This window comes from Stigmatopora nigra, chromosome 2, assembly GCF_051989575.1.
Source record: "Stigmatopora nigra isolate UIUO_SnigA chromosome 2, RoL_Snig_1.1, whole genome shotgun sequence".
NCBI lineage: Eukaryota > Metazoa > Chordata > Actinopteri > Syngnathiformes > Syngnathidae > Stigmatopora > Stigmatopora nigra.
Window position 1 is genome coordinate 14,310,247 of NC_135509.1, and position 21,596 is coordinate 14,331,842.

At 39.2% G+C, this 21,596-nt stretch overlaps 1 protein-coding gene across 5 annotated transcripts in view; it reads right to left on the bottom strand.

Moving 5' to 3' along the window:
* Positions 1–77: 77 nt before the first annotated feature.
* The window catches only part of LOC144192033 (SLIT-ROBO Rho GTPase-activating protein 1-like), a 39,990-nt gene continuing 18,471 nt past the window's right edge, over positions 78–21,596 (bottom strand). The window contains exons 4-22 of one of the 5 annotated variants that reach the window (XM_077711070.1): positions 20,800–20,862; positions 18,978–19,157; positions 18,411–18,539; positions 17,546–17,767; positions 17,015–17,116; positions 15,911–16,108; positions 15,651–15,735; positions 15,154–15,181; positions 13,956–13,989; positions 12,451–12,511; positions 11,880–11,957; positions 11,671–11,805; positions 10,584–10,689; positions 10,225–10,449; positions 9,365–9,444; positions 5,775–5,955; positions 4,757–4,894; positions 2,861–3,248; positions 78–1,796 (exon numbers count right to left, since the gene is read on the bottom strand). In XM_077711070.1, the coding sequence (XP_077567196.1) occupies positions 1,404–1,796; positions 2,861–3,248; positions 4,757–4,894; positions 5,775–5,955; positions 9,365–9,444; positions 10,225–10,449; positions 10,584–10,689; positions 11,671–11,805; positions 11,880–11,957; positions 12,451–12,511; positions 13,956–13,989; positions 15,154–15,181; positions 15,651–15,735; positions 15,911–16,108; positions 17,015–17,116; positions 17,546–17,767; positions 18,411–18,539; positions 18,978–19,157; positions 20,800–20,862 (2,826 nt within the window). In that variant the 3' untranslated portion in view covers positions 78–1,403. Of the gene's footprint in view, positions 1,797–2,860; positions 3,252–4,756; positions 4,895–5,774; positions 5,956–9,364; positions 9,445–10,224; positions 10,450–10,583; positions 10,690–11,670; positions 11,806–11,879; positions 11,958–12,450; positions 12,512–13,955; positions 13,990–14,526; positions 14,633–15,153; positions 15,182–15,650; positions 15,736–15,910; positions 16,109–17,014; positions 17,117–17,545; positions 17,768–18,410; positions 18,540–18,977; positions 19,158–20,799; positions 21,218–21,596 lie in introns of those variants that run through there. The other 4 variants (XM_077711054.1, XM_077711046.1, XM_077711063.1 and 1 more) reach the window with 4 other exon arrangements.

A 21,596-nucleotide genomic window follows, 5' to 3' on the forward strand; every position in this document is an offset into this window, starting at 1 on the left:
CTTTAACTATAATATTTCATATAAAAGTACATGTTTTATGAATCCAATGGAAAATTTGATACAACAAAAGCAGCCTCTGGGTGGATAATCTATTTCATTTATTAGGAAGAAACCCTTTGAGCTTTTCAAGCCATGAAGCATGGATGTTATGCTATTACATGACTTCACTACATTTACATCAATGTTCAGTTGCTGAGCAGCTCAATTGGAATCATTTTCTTTTTTACTCTCAAGAATGCTATTAACACAGGTGTTTTTGTAGCCGCTAAATGAATACGCGAATCAATTTCCAGAAACCTCTTTGAAGGCACTTTCACAAGTTTACATTGTCATTACATTACGAGAAAAGCACATTTTTCCACAGATTATGCTTTCAACGTCTTTTGCATTCTAGTCTGTCAGTTCTACCCTATGAAAAGAAAAAAAAACTAAATAGAGATTACAAAAATAATGAAAGTTAGTCAAACTATAACACCCTGTGGCGGAGTACGGACAGGATCAAACTGCAAATTCACTATTGAATAATTTGTAGACCAGCTGTTATAGTGCTGCTGACAAATCGAACATTTCCCCCAAAGCTTGACTGTGATTTAAATATGATAAACATACATGACCATCGCACATGTTCTAGAAAATGAGGTGAATGTTTTTTGTGTGTGTATAACTTTCATCCAAGAAGATGGACAAGAGTAAAAATATTCTTCAAAAGGCTCTACATCCATGTCTTTGTCTTTGTCATGCCTTTGCATTCCACATTACTTTCTGTCCATTAGGTATTTCATATATAGTCTATTTGAGAATCATATTCCCCAAAAACTAGGGATTCTGATGGGCCATGTTGAAAGTTGAGAATGGCCAATATCCTCATGAGTGAGTATAGTATATTTGAGTCAATGTATCAAAAGCGTGATACATCGCAAAGTAGTGGTTTTCTCCACCTGGTCCAGAAGAAAATACACATACAGAGTGCACTAAACTCCAGAGAATGTGTCTTGCACTTCTCATCAATGAGTAATTCCTCCTAAAAGTTCTGTTTGGTCAAGCAGCACTTCATCTGCCATCTCAGCAGCTTTAGTGTGGAAGGTTGTGTTCACAACATCTTTCAATGGAGAAGATATTTCAAGAAAAATGGGACTGTGGTTACCTGGTTTCCAGGCTGACAAATGGACATGCATGCAGCGGTGTATGCATTTGTTATTGCTCTAACTCGTGCTTAAATTGGGGGCAGCACTAAGGGAAGCCTTCTTGATTTGTTGTCCAAGTTCATTCTTAACTCGTGCACTGCCGTTGAGAGAGATAAGACGTCTAACCCGTTTGGAAATGGTTCCCTATCTTCCCAGTTTGAAATAGATGGCGTGTCAATGGCGGAAGATGATGGCAGTCGGAGTGTTTGTTCGCAAACTTTACATGGTACAGGATTTGTCCAAAGGGTCCTGAGACGATGACGCAGGCGTCTGTGAAACCTGATTGGCTTTGGGCAGGAGCATGGGTTTGGGTCGCAGAGCAGGCGGTTTGAGCTGCACGCCCATGCGTGGGGCCACTGCAGGTTTGAAGCTACTCACACAGTCGCCAGTGCTGCGGCGGAATGGAGGCTCCGTGCTGGCGGTGGACCTTAACGTGACGCCGTGGATGGGCGGGCCGAGGGACTCGCTAGAGGTGGCCGGCGTGGGACCCCCACCCGGGGCTTGCCTCTGCTCCAAGGTGTCCAGAACCACGTCGGGGGCGTGTTTGGCTGAACTCTGGCGCTCCAGTTCGCGAAGCTCGTTCAGAGCAGTGTTCATGGTTTCTTCTATGTCCTGCAGGAGACAAAGACAAAGGCTTTGAGGGACAGAGGAAACTCAATATTGACAAAGAGGCAGAATCACTTGGTTGACATAACAATAAAGAAGAATAATAGGACATTCTATAACTGGTCTATCACTGGGGCACAGTGAAACAATACCTTGAAAAAGACAATTGTTCATTGCACCTCTAAGTGACTAAACAGGTTCATTTGACTACTACTACTTTTATCGGAGGGGGGTAGATTTGAATTCATAAATATATATCAAGGAAGCGACACACTGACTGAGTGGCTGGCACGTCCACCTCATAGTTCTGAGATGGAGGGTTCAATCCCCAGTGGGTTCCGACGCCCCTGACGATTAGCAGTTTGCCCATTAAAGCTTAATTTGTTTTTAAATGTCATCTGTTTATAGTTGAAGGGGAATTTTGTCGTGCTCAACATGTCAAGTACATACCACATTATTAAACAGCTAAAAATGTCCACCCAGTCTTTAACTTAATATATTTTGCTCCTAGTAGGTACGAGCAAGCCGGTAACTGAGTAGTTAGGGCGGGCGACCTCACAGTTCTGGGGTCCTGGGTTCAAATCCAGGTCGGTCCACCTGTGAGGAGTTTGCATGCTCTCCCCGGGCCTTCGTGGGTTTTCTCCGAGTACTCCGGTTTCCTCCCACGTTCCAAAAACATGCATGCTAGGCTGATTGGACACGCTAAATTTCCCCTAGGTATGGGTGTGAGTGTGCAAGGTTGTCCATCTCCTTGTGCCTTGCGATTGGCTGGCCACCAATTGAAGGTGTTCAGCTAGGTTAGGCTCCAGCACCCCCCGCGACCCTAGTGAGGATAAAGCAGTTCAGAAAATGAATGAAGTGTTTACGACTACGTCTATTGGCGTCAATGGTCGCAAAATAGTTTGTAACGTGGACTAGGAGTAGTGCTGCCTGTCAAAGTGCTCACTTTTGTGTAGTGAGCACACAGACAGAGTAGCAGAAGACAGGGACTGACTAGGTTTTTAGAGAGCGGGGCAGGGCTTTGACGGCGGAGGGAGCTGCGGTGGTCTTGCCGTTCTTCCTGCCCTGACCTGTGCGATGGTCTCCGGGTCCAGTGGTTTGCCGCCGTGAAGGTGACGGTGATGGTGATGGTGGTGGCCCTCCACGAATCCCGTGTACTGGCCCGAAGAGGTGGAGCGACGGATGGGGGGGCTTTCCGTCTTCTTCAAGGATTCGTGCCGACTGATGTTGGTCAGGCTGCCGTGGCCGGTGCGGCGCCGGCGCTCGGGGCTGTCGGCGGGCAGATGGTTGCGGCTTCGGAGCATGTCTCGTGGGCTGAAGTGGCTGAGAACCGGGGAACCCGCTTCGGGGGTACCCCCGCGTTTGGGATGGCCCTGCTGAGATGGGTGCACCATGGAATGGATGTCGCTTGGGCGGGCAGGTGGGCGGCGAGATGGGGGGTCCAATCGTTTTCTCTGCCTGCTGGGAGACCAATAGAAAGGATGAAAATAATGACACCGTGGAAAATTCTCTACCAGGTGCACTTTGGACACACCAAATTTAGTTTGGCCAAATTAAAGCCATTGGTAAAAAATCTGTTTAAGGAGAGAAAACTGCAGTAACGCATAAAGGCCTGTAGGCGGAGTAGTTCGCATATAAATGAAGCCATTGTCTTTTTCTAATAGTCTGTCGTCCTTCACATCACCACCAGTTCAAGTAATATTTACTAGGAATCATAGGTGAGAAATGTGAATTAAACTACTACTATATTTCATATATAAATATCCCCACAGACCATTAAAATGTAGAGATGCTCAAATGTTCAGAGTTCTTTGTTAAAACTCTATGAACTCAATAATTAAACATTGAGGATTTCCAGAACAGCAGGCAAACAAACAGAAGGTGAATATCACCTGGGAGCTAATGAGATGAATTGTTGTTGGAATAGGTGGCCATACGTATTAAGGATGACGTGAAAAATAGTACACTGGTGTAAATATTTTAAATAGGAATCAGCAGCAGTCCAACTGTGCATCAATGTACAGGTGGCCGTGTGTCAATGGGTGTGAGTACAAATGTGTGACTGTGACTGAACGAGAGACACAGACAGACTGAGTAAGTGGCACGTTTCAAGGTCACTGAATGCAGCAATGAGGAACCAGAAGACAAAGTAGACACGCACGGACGGCCAATACATGCTGACAAAATTGCTTTGTCTGTCTGTCTGTCGCATCACAATTTGCTGACTTCAGCACACTTGGAAATTGATATTTCCTATTGCTTCCATTATAGTTTATATGTGCAAAGCCAACCATCTCCATTCAAATACCAGGCCATTTTATTTAAAAAAAGATAAAAATAAAAAAAAGCTGGCTTTGTGTCTAAAAGATTTTTCACCATAAATTACTTTTATCAATTCAATTCTTATTTAAAAGTGAGAAATTAGGTTGCCCAAGTGTGCACTGGTTAATTGGGTATATGATGAAGGGGCAGTACCTGAATAATGGTGCCTTGCTGGGCATTTAAAAACGCTACGACTGGGACTTAGGCAGATTTATTCCCAAGTAATGGCATCCAGACAAAGGGGGAAAATTAAATTTGCTACGTTCCTGCCAGAACTAGTGTTCCCTGCTGCTATAATATTCGGTTACTCCTTAAGAGTGCAAAGTTGTGGCTTTCTTGTGTAATAATGATAAAACATCTTTTCGCACTGCGGATGATAGTTCTAGTTATCAAAACCCCTTGCTGTTTATTTCCTGAAATGCTGCTATTCTATTTCAACAATTCCAAATTTCATGCTGGCAAGTGGCATTTCTTTCTGAAAATATTTTTCTTGGAGAATTTAGATCTGCTTAAATAGAACATAAAACCTTTGGCAATTAGCACTCTACATCTTATTTTTCCATTTCAGAGTCCAGTAACTCTGTCTCAATATGTTTTTTTTTCATGCAGTGTTCCTTATTCTTGCCCTAAATTCATCTACCAACCTGTTGATGAAGGCCTCAGAGATTCTGCTGTCATTGGGTAAACTGATGTCTTTTCCTGAACATTTATCCTCCCCGGCATGACCGCTGCTGGCCTCGCTGTCAGCCTTCTGGCTCAGCGTGTCCGAGAAGTTGTCATCTCTAGGACAGGATAAGAGACAGCAACAGTGAGAAACAGAAAGACAGTCAGCATGTATTCCAGCCTCTCAAAAGACTTGGATTCCCAAAGCAAATCACTGTTCCTTTTTAACATGCCAGCTGCCACAATACAAGCATCCCCAAATACAGTAAGAAAGTGAAATCTAGTTCTTAGAAATATATGTGTCAAGAGTATAGTGTGAATCAGACTTTATACATTTTAATAAATGGCCAAGTAATGTATAAACCGAAGGAAGTCACCACACCCTGAGAGGAGAAACATTAGAGGACAAACCCCTGTCCTCAAGCACTCTCTCTGCAATGCATGTTTTATTGTGGGCTTCTTTATGGGAGATAGAGAGATCGTGACCCGGTCTGTAAAGTGCACTGCCCAGCTTTCTAGTTTTGAGAATAGAGCAGGATATGACGAATCCCGGTACAACTGGCACTAAATCCTCTCGCTCTTTCATTAAGGGAGACGAGATCATCGGCAGTGCCCCTTCAGGGGATTTATGGATTGAAAGAGGGTGGACACCAGCAAAGAAAGAATTTTGTGGGCCAGCTACTGAGGGTCTCTGGTTTATATGATGCAATCCTAACAAGATAGTAATCAATAGATTACACGCCCACTGAAAATCTAGTTGCAATTGCATTTAGAATGCCAATTTTAGTTCATATTAGCATAGAAATGTCCCTTAAAATAATTTTGGCCCCATATGTTCCCAAATATTACATTTCAATGACATTAACGACAAGATGGCCGTCTCCTGTCATCAATGGCAGTGCATGTGTTATCAGCGATAACTTCAATTACCTCGAAATGTACATACAGTGAAATCTAATACATAGTCATTTATATTCATGATTAGATGTGGTCACTCACATGTCTTGGACAACAATGTACTGATGTGGCACAAGGCCGTCAATGCCGTTGTGGCGCCCTTCCCACCAGTCTTCCGATGCCCGTTGGTAGAGCAGCAATGAGGCCCCCTTCTTGAAGGACAACTCTCTGGAAGAGCGCCCTACATAATCAAACTTGGCAATGGCTTCAATGGGCTCACCCTCTGTCAAAAGAGAAGATCAGTCAGGTCATGTTTAGCGTGTCTGGTGTGACACGGACATCGGAAAGATCAGACAAATCAATATTGACATCATAAAGACACATGTGACGCAGATGTTGGGACCTGTGGTTGCTCAAGTGTGACATCCGGTCGGTGCACGTGGAGTAAAAGTGTGCTGAGCGCGTGTGGGTGAGCCCGTTGGATATTTTAGCCTGACAACATGGCACGGGGATGGAGGAACGAACACTCTGTATTTATAGAAGCTGCTGAGAAGAGATCTAAATCACTCAGGGGGAATTCAGTAAGTATGTGGCTCATTAGATTTAGCTGATAAGCATACAAATAAACCTCTGGATCACTGACAGGGGAAATAAACATTGGCAATAAATTTCTCTGGTACTTTAGTGTTCCTTAGATAATTACCCAATGGCTTTGCGTCTATTTCATTGCGCTGAAATGCAGAGAAACCCCAACAAGTGAAGTTGAGAAGACTTTAATTTAAGTAAAATGTTGGTGAGTTTCCGATATCTGCAAATAGGTCTATAAGAAAGACTTTTACCATTTGGGGTATAATTATGTTTATGGGCTGCATTTAATTGATAGGATAACCTGAGCCACATAAATTTAGGTAGAAAACATCAAAAATATGATCCTGTTTTCAACAAAAAGTCTTATTTTTTTCCCTCCGTCACGCTTTGACTTGTTCTTAATATATAGCATTTAATAAATTTAAAGAAGGACAATTTTAATAAATAAAAACTTTGATGAACAGTGTCACTTTATAATTTGTTCTCTTGAAATCACTTCTTTCTTCCCATTTAATACTTGTTTGCTCCCATTTTGCGACAACCCGTTTAAAGATAACCACATACACACACAGTTGGACCTGTATGACCATCTAAAGAGTGAACGGTACTCTGCGAATACTGTTGAGTTGGATTTGCTCACTTGTAAAGCTCGTGCCGACTGAACAACTCTGCCATAAGTGTTCATTCGTGTCTAAGTCTCCGAGCCAGAGTGCACTACAGCAACACGGCTCTAAAAATAGCATCCTTCTTCCTCCATGCCCTCCTCCCACTCACTTCAAGTCAGCCATGTGGTCCCATGTGGACATAATGTAGCCTTACCAAAACACACATCCTGTATATAAACTACTTAAGGTATGTATGTGAGGGATATCCTTTGCAGGGACAGTCTCTTATTTTCTTAATATGTTAGGTTCAATCTTGTTTATTTACTGTACTCATCACCAACCCAAATGTATTTGTCAACTGGCTTGTCGGGAAAGACGCAAAAGATGTGACACAACTTAAATGAAGTGTGACAAGCAGGAATTTACTGTCTGACTCAATTGGCCTAAGCTGCTATGGGGGTGCTGTCAATAGAATGGACCCTCGTTGACAAATGGGATTTTTCCTCCCTCTTTGCCATTCTAATTGAAAAGTCATTGTTTGTACAAAGTCAAGCGCATTCTGTTTCATGACAATGGATTTAAAGTTTTTCTTATTGAAATGTAAATTAAATAAATAGTAAGTGGCATACATAAATTGCATAAAAACGTTAAAATATATGCAAAAACAAAGAGAATTTTGCATAAAAACTATATATAAAATATAAGAATAAAGCAAAACTACTTGGTTTGCGAAAAGGAAAACCAAAATATCATTTTTTATAAAATATTTGGGAAAAATTAAGGTTTTGCATCTCATGGTATCATCAGTCGGTCTTAAAAAACAAATATGACTAATGAAATGAAAACTATATTCATTTCCAAAGCTATTCTTGAAAATAGTTATCTTAAGCTATGCTTAATCATAACAAGAAATGAACTCTTAAAAAAAGTTAACAAACGAAACTGTCTGGTGAACAAATCTGTCTCTTTTTTCCCTTCTATTTTTTTGTAACCAGTGAATGCTGTACTGTCTAGTGTCTCTCTAAACTAGAATATTGCCTTTCAACATGAGCAATCCAATAAAGCATTATGCCTGTGGGGGTATCTGACAACAAGGACACCATGGTGTCCTCCTACAATGTGATATATAATCAATGTGCCAGTTTGTTCAACTTCGACCTAGTGGCCAGATTACCAGTGACTATAGCATCAATGTATCGATGACGTAGAAGATGCATCACTAATAACGGCATGGTGGCAAAACACTGAAAATTATACTATTAAATTTATAAAAAAAGAGAGGAAAAAAAAAGGATCATTGGTCCTCAGGCGGAAAAAGGTCGCACTCTGCGATTTGGGGTATTTTGGGGTCCTGTTGACGAGTTATGGAAGAATGGAGCGGGATATCGACAGGCGGATTGGTGACACGTCTGCAGTAATGCAGCTCTGGATTGGTCAATCATGGTCTCTATTTACCGGTCGATCTATGCCCCTTCCATCACTTATGGTCACGAGCTGTGAGTTGTGACCAATAGAACAAAATCCCCAAAATGTCCGAGATCTCCCTTAGAGATAGGGTGAGAACGTTGGTCATTTGGGAGGGGCTTGGCGTAGATAAGAGCTAGATGAGGTGGCCCGAACATCTGATTAGGATGTCTCTCTGAGATGACCATGACTGACCCAGAACGCCATGAACCCTGAATGGAGTGGTTGGGGAGAGGGAAGTCTCGGTTTCCCTTTTGAAGGTGCTCCCCCATGACATGACCTCGGGTAAGTGTGGGGAAAAAATGGATGGATGGATGAATGGCGTTCCTTCCAAAGCCCCATGCAGAAAAAAAAGTGCTGACGATTAAAAATGATGAAATGTCAAAGAAGTATTAAGAAGAGGTAAGGGGGCTGTCTCTTTCCAACCGCATATATGTCACATTAGCAATGATTAATTTCTAACAGATTTCATTGCTTTGTCTCGCTTCCTTTTTACCGAATGACAACAGCAAGACTGGTCTTTGCGCCTCAACTGATGCTTTCAATTTTAAATTTGAGTCAGACAAGGTATCTATTTCACTACATGTCTGGGTAAACGGTCTTTTTACGCATCTTGTCTAAATCCCAATACTTTAAAGAAAATCTTGTAGTTGCTCCAAAGGAAAGTTGATTATTTTTTTTATATTTTTCTCATGTTGGGTAATATGTGATCTAAAATAGATTAAATAAAAAAGATAGATTGAAAAAAGCATTTGTCCAACTGTAAGAGGCTAAAAAAATTGCTATACAAAGAGTCATCCTCTCTTTTTAGCCCAGTACAGTGGCCCTTCAAATTTACTACATTTTAACAGGATAAAAGGTGGGATTAGCCACAGCAAGATGGGTTTTACCAACAAAAACAATGACCAAAACATACGTGACCTGGCTCATTCAGGGTGGGTTTTAGTATGACAGTTCCTATAAGTATATTGTGATCTACTTCTTGGAGTGGCTTAGAGAGTACAGCAGTGTAATTTTTATGCAATAGTTACGTACCATCCTCACTGGTGTGTGTCTCTGTGCCTCCCTCATTTTCAACCTCTTCCAGTACTCCATGCTCACTGTAGGGACTTTCACTATTGGGACCACAGAGACAAAACGAGTAGTCATATATTTATCGTACAAAGAAGTCTATTGCTTCAGTGGACAGCTGTGAAGAAAGAAGCCTTGTCCCCATAAAGTGAAAACAGTGGTTATCAGACTGTAGGTTATTGTGTGGATCAGTATCTTCATCTGTAGTTTGGCCTCCTTTCCCTCCCAAATGTTCACTCTCTGACATCATACCCCCCTGGTTGTCCACTCCCATGGTAACATGTCACCAACCACCTTTTATTTTATAGAAGAGCGGGCGGGAGCCAAGGGTAACAATCTCCCAAGGGCTTCATGTGCAGCAGTCCTGAGATGGGTGATTAACTCCAGCCAGGAATAAAACCGTGCAAGCTTGTGGTAACGCAGGGGGAAAATAGAGGGCAATAAAGACTCTCAGTTGGAAGTGTAGCTGGAATGCCCCTCAAATAAGTTAATTTAATTCAGCTAATCACAATTTCCAAAGCAGATGATCTCTATCATTTTTCCCCAAAGGTGATTACTTCAAGCTTATCACTATATTAATGTATTGTTTTTACTTTATAAAGTAAAAAATGGCCTTTAACCTTTTTAAAGGCATACTGTATGACCATAAAAGCATATTGAATGGTTTGCCATATCAATTAGAGCCAAGTCAATGTTTGAAAACAAAATAACCCAATTCTGTCCAAATGAACTCATTTAGAAAACGTACAATGCCATGTTAAACTACAACTAGTCAAGAACAAAAGCCAAATGTAGGACATATAGTAGATGGTCTTATACTTTACCAATAGTCTCCTCCTGCCATGCACTTCTCATAGATTGGCCCATCAAGCTCTTTGGCATCAGGAAATATAGTCTCATTGTGAATGATGATGGTTTTGATGATCTCATTGACATGGGCCTGGCAAGAGACCTGATCCTGGCTCTCAGGTGTGGGCATGAGTGTCGGGCCAAAGCAAATGGCCAAGTTGAAAGGATCCATCATGTTTTCGTCACTGTACTGAGATAAACTGTGAAAAAAAAGTTGGAAATACACATGGATGATATTTCAGACAAACCACAACACATTTCTTCTCAAATACAAGTTCAACATGGGAGGAGAACGTCATTATTATTGTCCCATACAACAACAACAAAAACTTACTGGTTTAGGAAGGCAAATAGGTAGCGCATCACAACAAGAACTGATCTGGGAATGGTGAGTAGGATCTTGCGGATGTACAACGCCCTGTCGTACAGATTTTCTATTCCTACGAAAATAAGAATCACAATGGCTGTCAAAAATAAAACGAAAAACCTTTCACTTGACATAGCAAAATCATAATAACCTGATAGATACTAATCTTCCATTATACCACTTGTAGCTGTTTTAGTATTTACCCGAGTCGAGCTCCTCTATGCAATTTCAGTAAATCACCCAAAAAAAACATCTGCATGGCTTTTGGGTCAAGAAAACATTTTGTGATAGTACACTAAAAAGAGAGTTTGCACATAATTTACAGTCAGTGCAGCACACTTAAAAAAACCTTCCATAGTGCACATTGTACATGTAAAGTACAAAATAATCCAGAATTAGTTCACTTCTATAAAACAATAAAACTGTGGGCTCTTTAAAATAAAAATGAGCACAAAGCTCATGTCAGAAACTCCAAAATATTTTTTCCAAATGTGGAGCCCTGCTGGGTGTAGTTCAGCCCACACTGCAATCACTGTCATGTGAAGCTGGGGAATGAAAACAACAATCTCCATCACCCCTTTCAGCACGAGTGTGCATAAGTACTACTGTACAACCGACTCGACTTCACAGAGGGCATTTAAAAGTGTGTGTATGTGTGTATGTGTGTGTGGGTGTGTGTGCTTTCTTTGTTAGGTAGCCTGTGTAATATCCTGAACTCTTTAGAAGAAAAAGACCACACACGATGAGCAAATCACAAGGTAATGAATATAAGATTTCGTTTATGGGTACTCAGAAGCAGTTTTTGATCAGAGAGGCCTTGATTTTCTAAATAAAGTACAAGAGCAATATGATTTGTATTCTATTATCTATACAATAGATCTATATTGCTCAGTATTGTAAACTTTTTCTAAAAAACAATTGAATGAAATGATAGAACGACAGAAATCTGCTTGAAAAGTAAAAACAATGTCAGTAATGACATCTGTTTAGAATGATATATGAATAATTCTTTGTTATTTACACATTATTTGTTTTTACACCCGCTACTACTTACGGATGCAGGACAGCAGTTCACTGAATCTTTCCTTAGGGAAAAGAGGGTTCTCCAGGCCTCGAAAGTAGAGTTTTAGCACGCCAGCCACCGAGTTGATGTCATGATTACTCTCGTCATCTATCAGAGGGTCGTTTCCTACAACATGGACACATTGATAGAAATGTATCATTGGCATTCTTAGTGTATCAAATGTCCAGATGAATAAGTACCTCTTTCAAATGAATTTTTAATGTCATTGACCTCTAGCTGGGATCCAGATACTCGAAATATTCCTTGATGCTGGAGGCCTGCACAGAGAGAAAATGGCCATAAATAGGAAGGAGCAGCCTGCAACATTTATATTAGGAAAGAAATGATAGATAGAGAATCAGGGCTTTGTTGAATAAAAGGCACATTTTGTTCTTTATATCCCTTTGTGTTCCCAATTAAGGATTTCTTTTTTTTAAATTAGGTAGAAGTAAAGTGCTGTACCCCAAAAGAAGGATTAGGATTTCACAAGGGGAAAAAGGTTAAAGCTATAATTAGTCTGCTATGAGTCGCCTTTTAATTTGTCTTTGAGAGGCCTTAAATGAGTCCTTGAAAATCATGCAGTAAACTATTGGCTGTCATCTAAATCTTAGAATAAACTGCATTTCCCAAGGATGGGAGGGAAATTCCATTTTTACAACATGGTTATCATTAAATGAGAGGGTTGATTCAAGATGGGGGATCAGGAAATATGTCAATCAATGGATGCGGTATGTACATTTTTACACACGGGATAAAGTAAAAACAACTCACCATACAAATTTATGTAGCGAATGCAGCTCTCAACCACACGAGGAATAGCTTGTCCAGAATCCTTGAAAATATTGAAAAGCTTTCTTAGCCAACACATGTTTAATTTAGGAAAGGAGTTCAAAAGAGAACTTTAGAGAAAACAAATAACTGAAACAAATTTAAAAATCTAAATCTGTGTTTTGACATTTGCACACTTCATCCATATTATTTATAATTGTAAATGATTAAAAACAGTGGAGGTAAAACATTTCTATAGTTAGTAATGTTTGTTGACAAAAAATAATTTCTAAGTATTCAATTCATTCTGGACTAATGTTTTTTTTGCAAATGTGAAAACAGCTTTTTCATCTAGTGTCTAATAATCAGATGAGTTGTACGTCAACAAAACTTATAAGCTTTTTTGCTGTCCCACAAAATCATCTGTCAAAACTCTCTGTAAATTTTCTTATGTCTGTGTGCTTTGGATATCTTAATAAATGTTTGTGGAACAGCGATATTATACAAACTTATTTTGAATACGAGTGAGTTCAAAAGAAAAGAAGTGAGGGTTAGTGTACAAGCTTGCTGACACAGACAGATGTGACTTCATTTACAATGGTTGTTGTTTAGCTAATGAATATTTCCCCTCAACAAATTAGCTTACTATTAAACTGATGTACATCTAAAGCTTTGGTTTATTCATTCATCTTCTGTTCTGCTTATCCTCACAAGGGTCACAAGAGTGCTGGAGCCCATCCCAGCTAAGTACATGTGGGCAAAGCTGTGGTTTAACGTTAAGTAATTTCAATTTCTAATATACTGCCTACCTCTGACAGTAATCACATCAAACGCCTGCCTGAAGTGATGATCATTTATCATTTAGAGGGCCTCACAGAAGCAACTCTAAAAAGACACATTAGCTAAATGCACTCGGAAGCACTCTTGTGCTGGTTTTGTGCCAGAGACTGCTGAAGATCATTCAGTGTACTGCACAGGGCAGCAACCTATACGCTTAACGGTACAGTAGATCTGTTTATGGCTCCCAAGGGTGTGCATACATATCAAAAACTTGTGTGCTCATACAGGCTATCAATTCTGGACGCGGAATCTCAGCTGAGGAAAAGGTCTGATGTATCACGATTATGTAATACAGTGCTTCTTTCTGCAAGGTCTACGAGGGACTGAAGTTTGTTACATTAATATGGCATAATCCCACCAATATGTGCACTTTTTTTAAACATAATTTTTCTATGCACATCTTCCAGGTGGAGATGACTTATCAATTTGAAAATAAATGTGTCACGTGTACTACAAGATGAAATGCATATCTATGCATCATTGTGTATAGTAAAACATCACTTTAAAGTGAAATGTATTTTGTAAATAATTGTAATCAAGCCATATCTGTCTGTCTCAAATAGGACATAAAAACACAATAAAATGAAATGTTAGGGCATTAGAGAAAGCAAGCAAGCCAGCAAGCAAGCAAGCAGGAGGGTCTCCCTAGGAGGCTTCAAGATGTCTACCTGATGACGAGCATGTGAGTTCCGTCGTCCACGGCTACGGACAGGCATTGCAAAAGAAAGAAAGAAGCAAGACCCAAGTTAGGACCACAGCAGCTGCTCACCAAACCTATTACTAAGAATGCACCCTTAATCCAGTTTATGTTGGCAATGAACCAAAAGGTAACTGGACAGAACATAATGGCACGGGTCACCAGTTGTGGCAGTCAGTGAAAATGGTGGCAGCACACCGTATCCATTTGGCATCCACTCACACTGTCACTAACCCTGATCTTTTTACTGGACTCTACTCCCTGGAGATGCCAGAAAGGCTCACTGAAGTGGGGCGCAGTACTGGGTATAAACTAGACTGAGATAAACATTTAGCCATCCCAGGGGCATTCTATTCCTTCAGAAGCCATTCCAGTCTATCAATGCCACTGCTACAGTTTAAGCAAAGACAAGTGTTTAGCAGGTTTAAGCTAAACTGTAGCTTAAACAGTTTGGGGCACCCATGAAAATGGCCAGAAAGCTGGAGCAAGAGAGAAAATGAGAAAAGGGAGCAATGTCGAGCACACAGGGTGGTTATCAGTACCTTGATATATGACTCCATATTTCCATTAAATAACCTAACATTAAAAACAGAGCGGGGTCTAGCCCGCCTGGTGCCAGTGTGGGTTTTGAACAGCCCATTGGGATGTCTAGAATACAAAAAATGCATTAGAAAGAGATGACAATGCAATTGTCTGAAGCGGTGTAACTCTCCATTAACCATTTTGTCCATGAATTATGCTGACTCACTCAATGTTATGAAGGAGAAGTTGCTTGAACCCATGTCGAGAAAATATGTCTTTGCAACCCTGTTTTCTCTGTAATTATGTCGCTACCAAATTGACCAAATGTCATACTGACATGGGCATAATAATAAACATATCATTAACTCATTCTTTACAAAAACATCCATCATTCAATGGCTACACACAACATACAATAATAAAGATTAGATTCCCATTGTCATAATTAAAAAGTTTGTTTCTACTCTATTTTTGTTCTTTAGCTGTGAGTGGATCATACATTTTTACGTCTTTGATAGTGAATGAGTAAAGAATGATTTCAATTGCGTCTGTGTTTTTAAGCACAGAGATCATTTTTTTGCTGATGCAACTGAATGATATATGAATATGCACTTGTCCTAAGGTAAGATGGGTGTGTTTTACATTACCTTGTGGTCATGTAGTCAGCCCTGTGGCCTGAAGAGATAAAATAGAAACAATGTGTAATTGGTAGACAGGCCTGGTTTGTATACAGTGTGTATACAGCTTGATAAGCACATGAGGCCTTTCACTTTGCTTTGACTACAACGTTCTTCAAACAAATACACAACATGCTTGAGTACAAATTAATTCACATTTTAGTAAGCGAGGTCATTTTAATCCATAAATAGGATCGAAACATTCACTTGCAGCCAGACAGCCTTACAAACAATAATTCTAGTCTGGTTAATCAGATTGATAAATTTACTGGATACTTTGAATTTTAATTATTTTAGATTACTATTTTGAACCGTTGAAAATATTTAGGCATGATTTTTTGTAAAAATACAATAAAAAGCTTAGGTTAGGGAGTAATACATAAACAATTTTGAAAACATCAATAATTTTTTTTTAAAAAGACATTTCACTCCATTAAGTTGAGTCACTAAAAGGAATGTGACCATACCTTCACCAAGAGTCCTCTTCAGCAAATCGTGTTTGGCCTGCAGTTTGGAGATGAGATTGCTGCCCTCCAGAAACTCGCAGAATTTCTGTCAACAATTACAGAAATTAGAAAGTTGCCCATCAATCACATCATGTACTGTATTGATATCAAGACAACCACTGGCTTTGACCATTTTAGGAATGCACCAAATAAGCGAAAGGCTTTAAACATGGAATCAGTGATACAAAGTTGTTCTGGAGCTTCTCGAGCTTGCGACTCACCATGAAGTAGAACTGCTCAGTCTCTTGCTGGTTTGCTCTCCTCTTCGCAATGCTCGGTTTGCTGAGGTATGTCTCGGAGACAGTGGACCTCACAGATTCAGTGGATCTGCTATGGTGGAAGCACTCTGAGACATCATAATCCTCGATGGTCACCATGTCTTGAATAGTGGTCAGTGTGGCTTCTGATGTTTTTTTCACCTGTAAGCAAAGGTGATGACAAAAATGGTGACTGGATTGTGTTCTATTAATTGTCCATCCAATTACTCTATAAAAAAATGAACGTTGCTATTTAGCAGTTAATCAGGTCGCAAAACGCTTGAGGGGGAAATTCCGTCTTAGTATACGAAATAAATGCAAGTAGAAATAAATACAAACTGTAAAGGAAAAATAATGACACTAAATGATTGTATTGTGTCCCAGGGAAACACTTTTGAATTGAAATAGACTAGAGGCATATGAACAACTAATGTAAAGCAAATTTGGCAATGTTTTTCAGCATTTTACAGCACTCAAAGAGCAAAGGAAACAGCTGTACTTCTGTCAAGCAATGCCCTGTAGCTTTTCCCATCCGGAGGAAGACAGAGCTGCTATGTTTGACAGTTCATGCTTGGAGGTCGTCAAAATGCTTTTAACGTTCATTTTTCAAGGATGTCGCTGGCACACAGTGCCAGCATAGCGAGGCCATCTGGTAATAATAACATTAAACAGCAATGTCCTTCTATTGGAGCCCACCTGGACATGCACGTAGGGCATAGACAAGGACATGAAGACTGTCTCATTATGACCCTGCCTAGAACTAATTCACTAAGCATGCTGAATACTTAAGGGTTAGATGAATAGTTTTATTAATTTGACAGTCAGGTATATCTGCTTTGATGAGTCACCACAGCTCAAAATACCCTGCACCTCACTCTTAACAGTATTCAGAAAACTATGTGGAGCAGGGTCGGAAATCGACAAAGAAAAGACAGGAAGCAGGTCAGACGTCAAAGAGGAGCCCAATGAACGTGACTGGAATCAATGAAACTATTGCAATCTTCCTTAAAAAGGTTTTACCAATACTGAAGGAATTCAAATTAAATGAAAGATGCTTAAAGTGAATACCTCTTCATTTTCAATCTTCAGAGTAGACAGGCGAGATTGCAGCTGCTGGAACCTAAGTATTAGCTCCCCATTCACTGGCGGCTGCACTGAGATCTGACTCACCTATAAGAAAAATAAACGTCTCTCTAAATAAGCATGTAATACACCTGTTCCCATTGCTAACTATAGTTGCATTTCATACTGGCTGGCAGTGAATGATAATATGATTCTGATATTCACTGCCAAGTTCCCCCAGTTGAAATGGAATAAATGGCTATTTTCTGAAAATAACAGTTTAACAGCTTAAAAATATATATATTTATAAAAAGTAATTCTTTAATGTTAAGAACCTGTATTGCAGAAGTAATATATAACATTATAGCTACTAAAATCCAGTCAGACTGTATCTGTTATGTTCTCAAATTAGCAAGGTTGCTGGATCATGATATTTAAATCATTTTTTCTTTATGATTTGATTTTTGAACAGTGCCAATTGTAATGCATATTATTTTTACAGAATTCCTACTTTCCATAGTTTTGGAATGAACCTACCTCATCTCCCATGTGAGGCTGAAACTCAAATTTTGCAGGTGGACAGAAGGCCGTGGGGAACATCTCCATGAACCTTTGTCTGTCGCTTCTCGGGTCCAAACTGTCTACTGCATTCTCAATGATATCAAGACCTTCATGGCGAGATGTCTCCAAATTGTATTCAGCAGACAGGTAAGTCCGCAAAGCTCGATTCAGGCTAGCGTGGTATCCCAAATCACAACACTAGACAGAAAGATGAACTGGAGGTCAAATTTGGACAGATTATTGCTACCAACCATTTTGCGGCTTTACAGCAAAAGAACATGCTACCTACAAAACATACAGTTATCTGAAATTGCTAAGTTTTGAAACATAACCAAAGTTTGTCTGTCAAAAATTCCAAACTACATAAAGAATTACCAAAACAAACTAAGTACTATATTGACTCCAAAGAATTCTTCTTTAATAAAAATATATGCATGAGTCTGCAAATACAGCGGATGCAGCCAGCTTTGCACATAAATTCTCAAACACAAATCCTGTAGAGATCTGAAGGCTTGAGAGCAAGGCGGAGTGAAGGGTAATTTCACCACACAGCATGTTGCAGAATAGAGATTACACTTCAGTCATCTCCTTCAATCCTGCCTGGAATACAAACTCTAAACTGCTTGATAATAAAACCTTCCTTTACGACTACCCTCATTCCCTTTAAAGTAAAGCAAAATTACCTACAAATCTGGTTACATGGAACATCACTCAAATCAATCAGCAACGTTTAAATGGTGTGTGAAATAAGCCTCAGCTTCAAGTCTGCAAAACTGATGGCCAAACCAGGGACGATTCAACATAATACAGATTTTAAAAGGCATGTAGTATTATTACTTACATCAATGAGGTCTGACAGATCATGGATGTAATATTTAAAAACAGATGAGTTGGTGGCGTCCAGTGTCAGGAGGTATTCATTCCGTGCTTTGATCGACTTCATTTTGTTCTCAGAGTACTTGGCTTGACGCTAATGAGAAAATTAAAGCACACAACTGTGAACAACTGATTTTGTGAGGAACAATGTACTATGCAATAAAAAGTGATTGTGTCGTTTATGTCTTTGCATTCAGCAGAGAGTGTCTGGGCAGCAGCATTGCATAAAAAGCAGATGAGAGTTAAAAATACAAAGGAACAAACAAGGAAAATCTCATCAGACCTCATCTGAACTATTGGTCTTCAGCCCACACTTCCTCTTAAGCAGACAAGCAGAAGGGTGTTAGTCACCATCTAATGACAAATGCGCACTGATGCACACTTCCATATCATCTATATTTCAATATTCTTCCAGGAAGACTTTCAAAAGAAAATCCTTTCTTATAGGCATTTAATTTTTTTCTCTCTCAAAGTATGCCAGAACTTGCATAAGGTGTACAAGTTGAAAGCTGTGTATGCTCTAATAATGTACCTTCTCCTTCATTTTCTCAATCTTTTTCACAGAGTTGCGCTTTTGGTATTTATCCTCCATGCGAATGTTAAAAACTGGGTCTCCTCTGCCAATTTGCTTCTCCTCTTGCTTCTCAGCCTCCTTAAGCTTGCTCTCTGCATTAATGCTTTCTGAGTGATACATGTGGTACGTCTTCATCACCTGGAAACAAAGAAGGATATTACTGTGACTCTTATACATGACTAAGGCAAGTCTCGAGTTAGCGTTCTACTAATTAGTCATATTGTATTCTTGACTGGACATCTGGTTGCTAGACTATCAGTATGACTCATCCTTATGGGACAGTATTCAGCTCAAAAGTTTAAAATCTTAAAACAGCCACATGCCTTATTATTTCATTCCAATAACATAAACCAAGAGTGGTCACAGAGCTAATACCCATTGCCATGGTGAAATACTAATATTGGAAACAAGCTCCAGCACCCCCACAACCTTACTTTAGGTAGTACAGAATATGAATGAATGATTATCTAAGGAATGCATTTCTCTCTTTTTGTCTCAGGACTGATAAATATCTTAAAGTTAGTGAGTTGAGGAATTTGGGCAATCGTAGTTCATTTTGAACTTATTTTTGACTTTATTTGATTTTATTATTTTCTTGCGGTCAGTAATTTTTGTAACTACATTATTAAATAGCACTTTTAATCCTTCTCTTCGGTGCATGCATGCAATAAAGGAATAAAAGAATACTGCCGTGTGCTATATTGAAAGAAAAAAAGCAGCTCTCTTTGCATATTTAATGGTGAAAAAACAATGCGACACGACATTGAATTAATTAAAAATAGATGAAAAGTAAATGAATTAGTAAAAAGTGGTGATTTATCGAATAGGCCTATAGGTATAGCCCTCCCCGTAGTACTACATTGAACAGTGTAAAGAAAAATAAAATTCCCATACAGCTCTAGAAACTGTGTTAGCACTACGCTTGGACAAACTCAAGGTTTAACCGTATATTCAGACAGATCCTTCTTATGAATCTAAACATTTCTTTTTTCCCCTTTCTCTTCATTCTTGCCTTCTCTACAGGGTTATTTCTGTCAAAAGAGAAGAGCGAAAGCCAAATTTGGAACCCTTTGCCTTTGGTGGGGTTTGGCTCAACTCACTCTAATTTAGGGACGGTTGGCTGACCTTGGGCGATGTACTCCTCATTTACTGGTCAAGAATCTGGCAATGATTTGTTTACTTTGCTGCTTCTTTTAGATTGACATATTTAGAGAGCGACCAGACCTGTTATTTCACTTGTAGGGTCAGACATAGGGACTCTGGATGCCTGATGCAATATCTTACTCAAAACCCAAGAGTACATGAGTCAATGTTGTGTGCTGTGTGCACATGTCTCACAAGGGCGAAATAAGGTCAGATTCACGCGTGCGTTTAAAGTGGCAAAAACTATATTGACTTGTGTCACTGTTGTGGCAGAATCTGTTGTGTTGACATCCTTAAAAGTGATTATATAAATAATAATATATATATATATATATATATATATATATATATATATATATATATATATATATATATATATATATATATATATATATATATATATATATATATATATATATATATATATATATATATATATATATATATATATATATATATATATATATATATATATATATATATATATATATATATAAATATACATATATACTTATACACTGACACCCACACACACATACACACAATTTGTCTGTAGTTGTTACTGAGCAAGCACAAACCAATGCACTTAACACACATTGGGTCCAAAAAAAACGGAAATTATTATGGTACTACTTACTGTGTATAGCTCATTAAGGACCTTCATTAAGTCTTCCTGGAGCTGAAATGCTATTTCCTTGCTCTGGGGGGAAGGAAAGAATGCAAAAACAATTAGAATAACAAAGTGAGTAATTCCCATTATCAAAACATTTAATTCATGTTGCCGAATTTGACAAAAAATGTTGCTCAATTGTATTAAATGCCATCCAGCTTTAATCGTACAACATTGCCAACAATTCCCATGATAAGCATGATTGTACTGTCTGGCTCTGCCAGTACTATTTTAAGCAATGATGCCCATTTAGGCTCAACTCCAGTTAAACTCCATCTTGAGCATGACTCTGTGCTGAAAAGCACTTTTAAGATGATTAAAATCTAACACCATGCAGATCAGCCCCCTTCAGCCAAAATGGACCTTTGAAACAAGTTTGACGCACAATCTTGACACTCTTAGTCGATGCACATTCCCCACAACACTTTGCGGCAGCTGATCTCATTGAATAGACAGCCAAGTGGATTACATTCTTACATTGGCTAACAGGCTGGTGTCCGAAATTAGAGAATCATGCTTGTAAAGTAGCCTATTTGCAACACCTTCCTAACCACCACCTGGACAGGCAATTTCCCATTTCAAGTTCAAATTTCACAAACGCCAGTTACAAACATTTAGGAATAAGACTTGTTCAGAGAGTATCATCATAGAATTTTGTTGATGAATTGTTTATTCTTCATTTGTACTTTTTTGTTTGGAGAAAATATATATATATTTTGTGGGGGGTTTTCTCAAAAATCTGCATTTGTTGTTTCTTCTCTTTT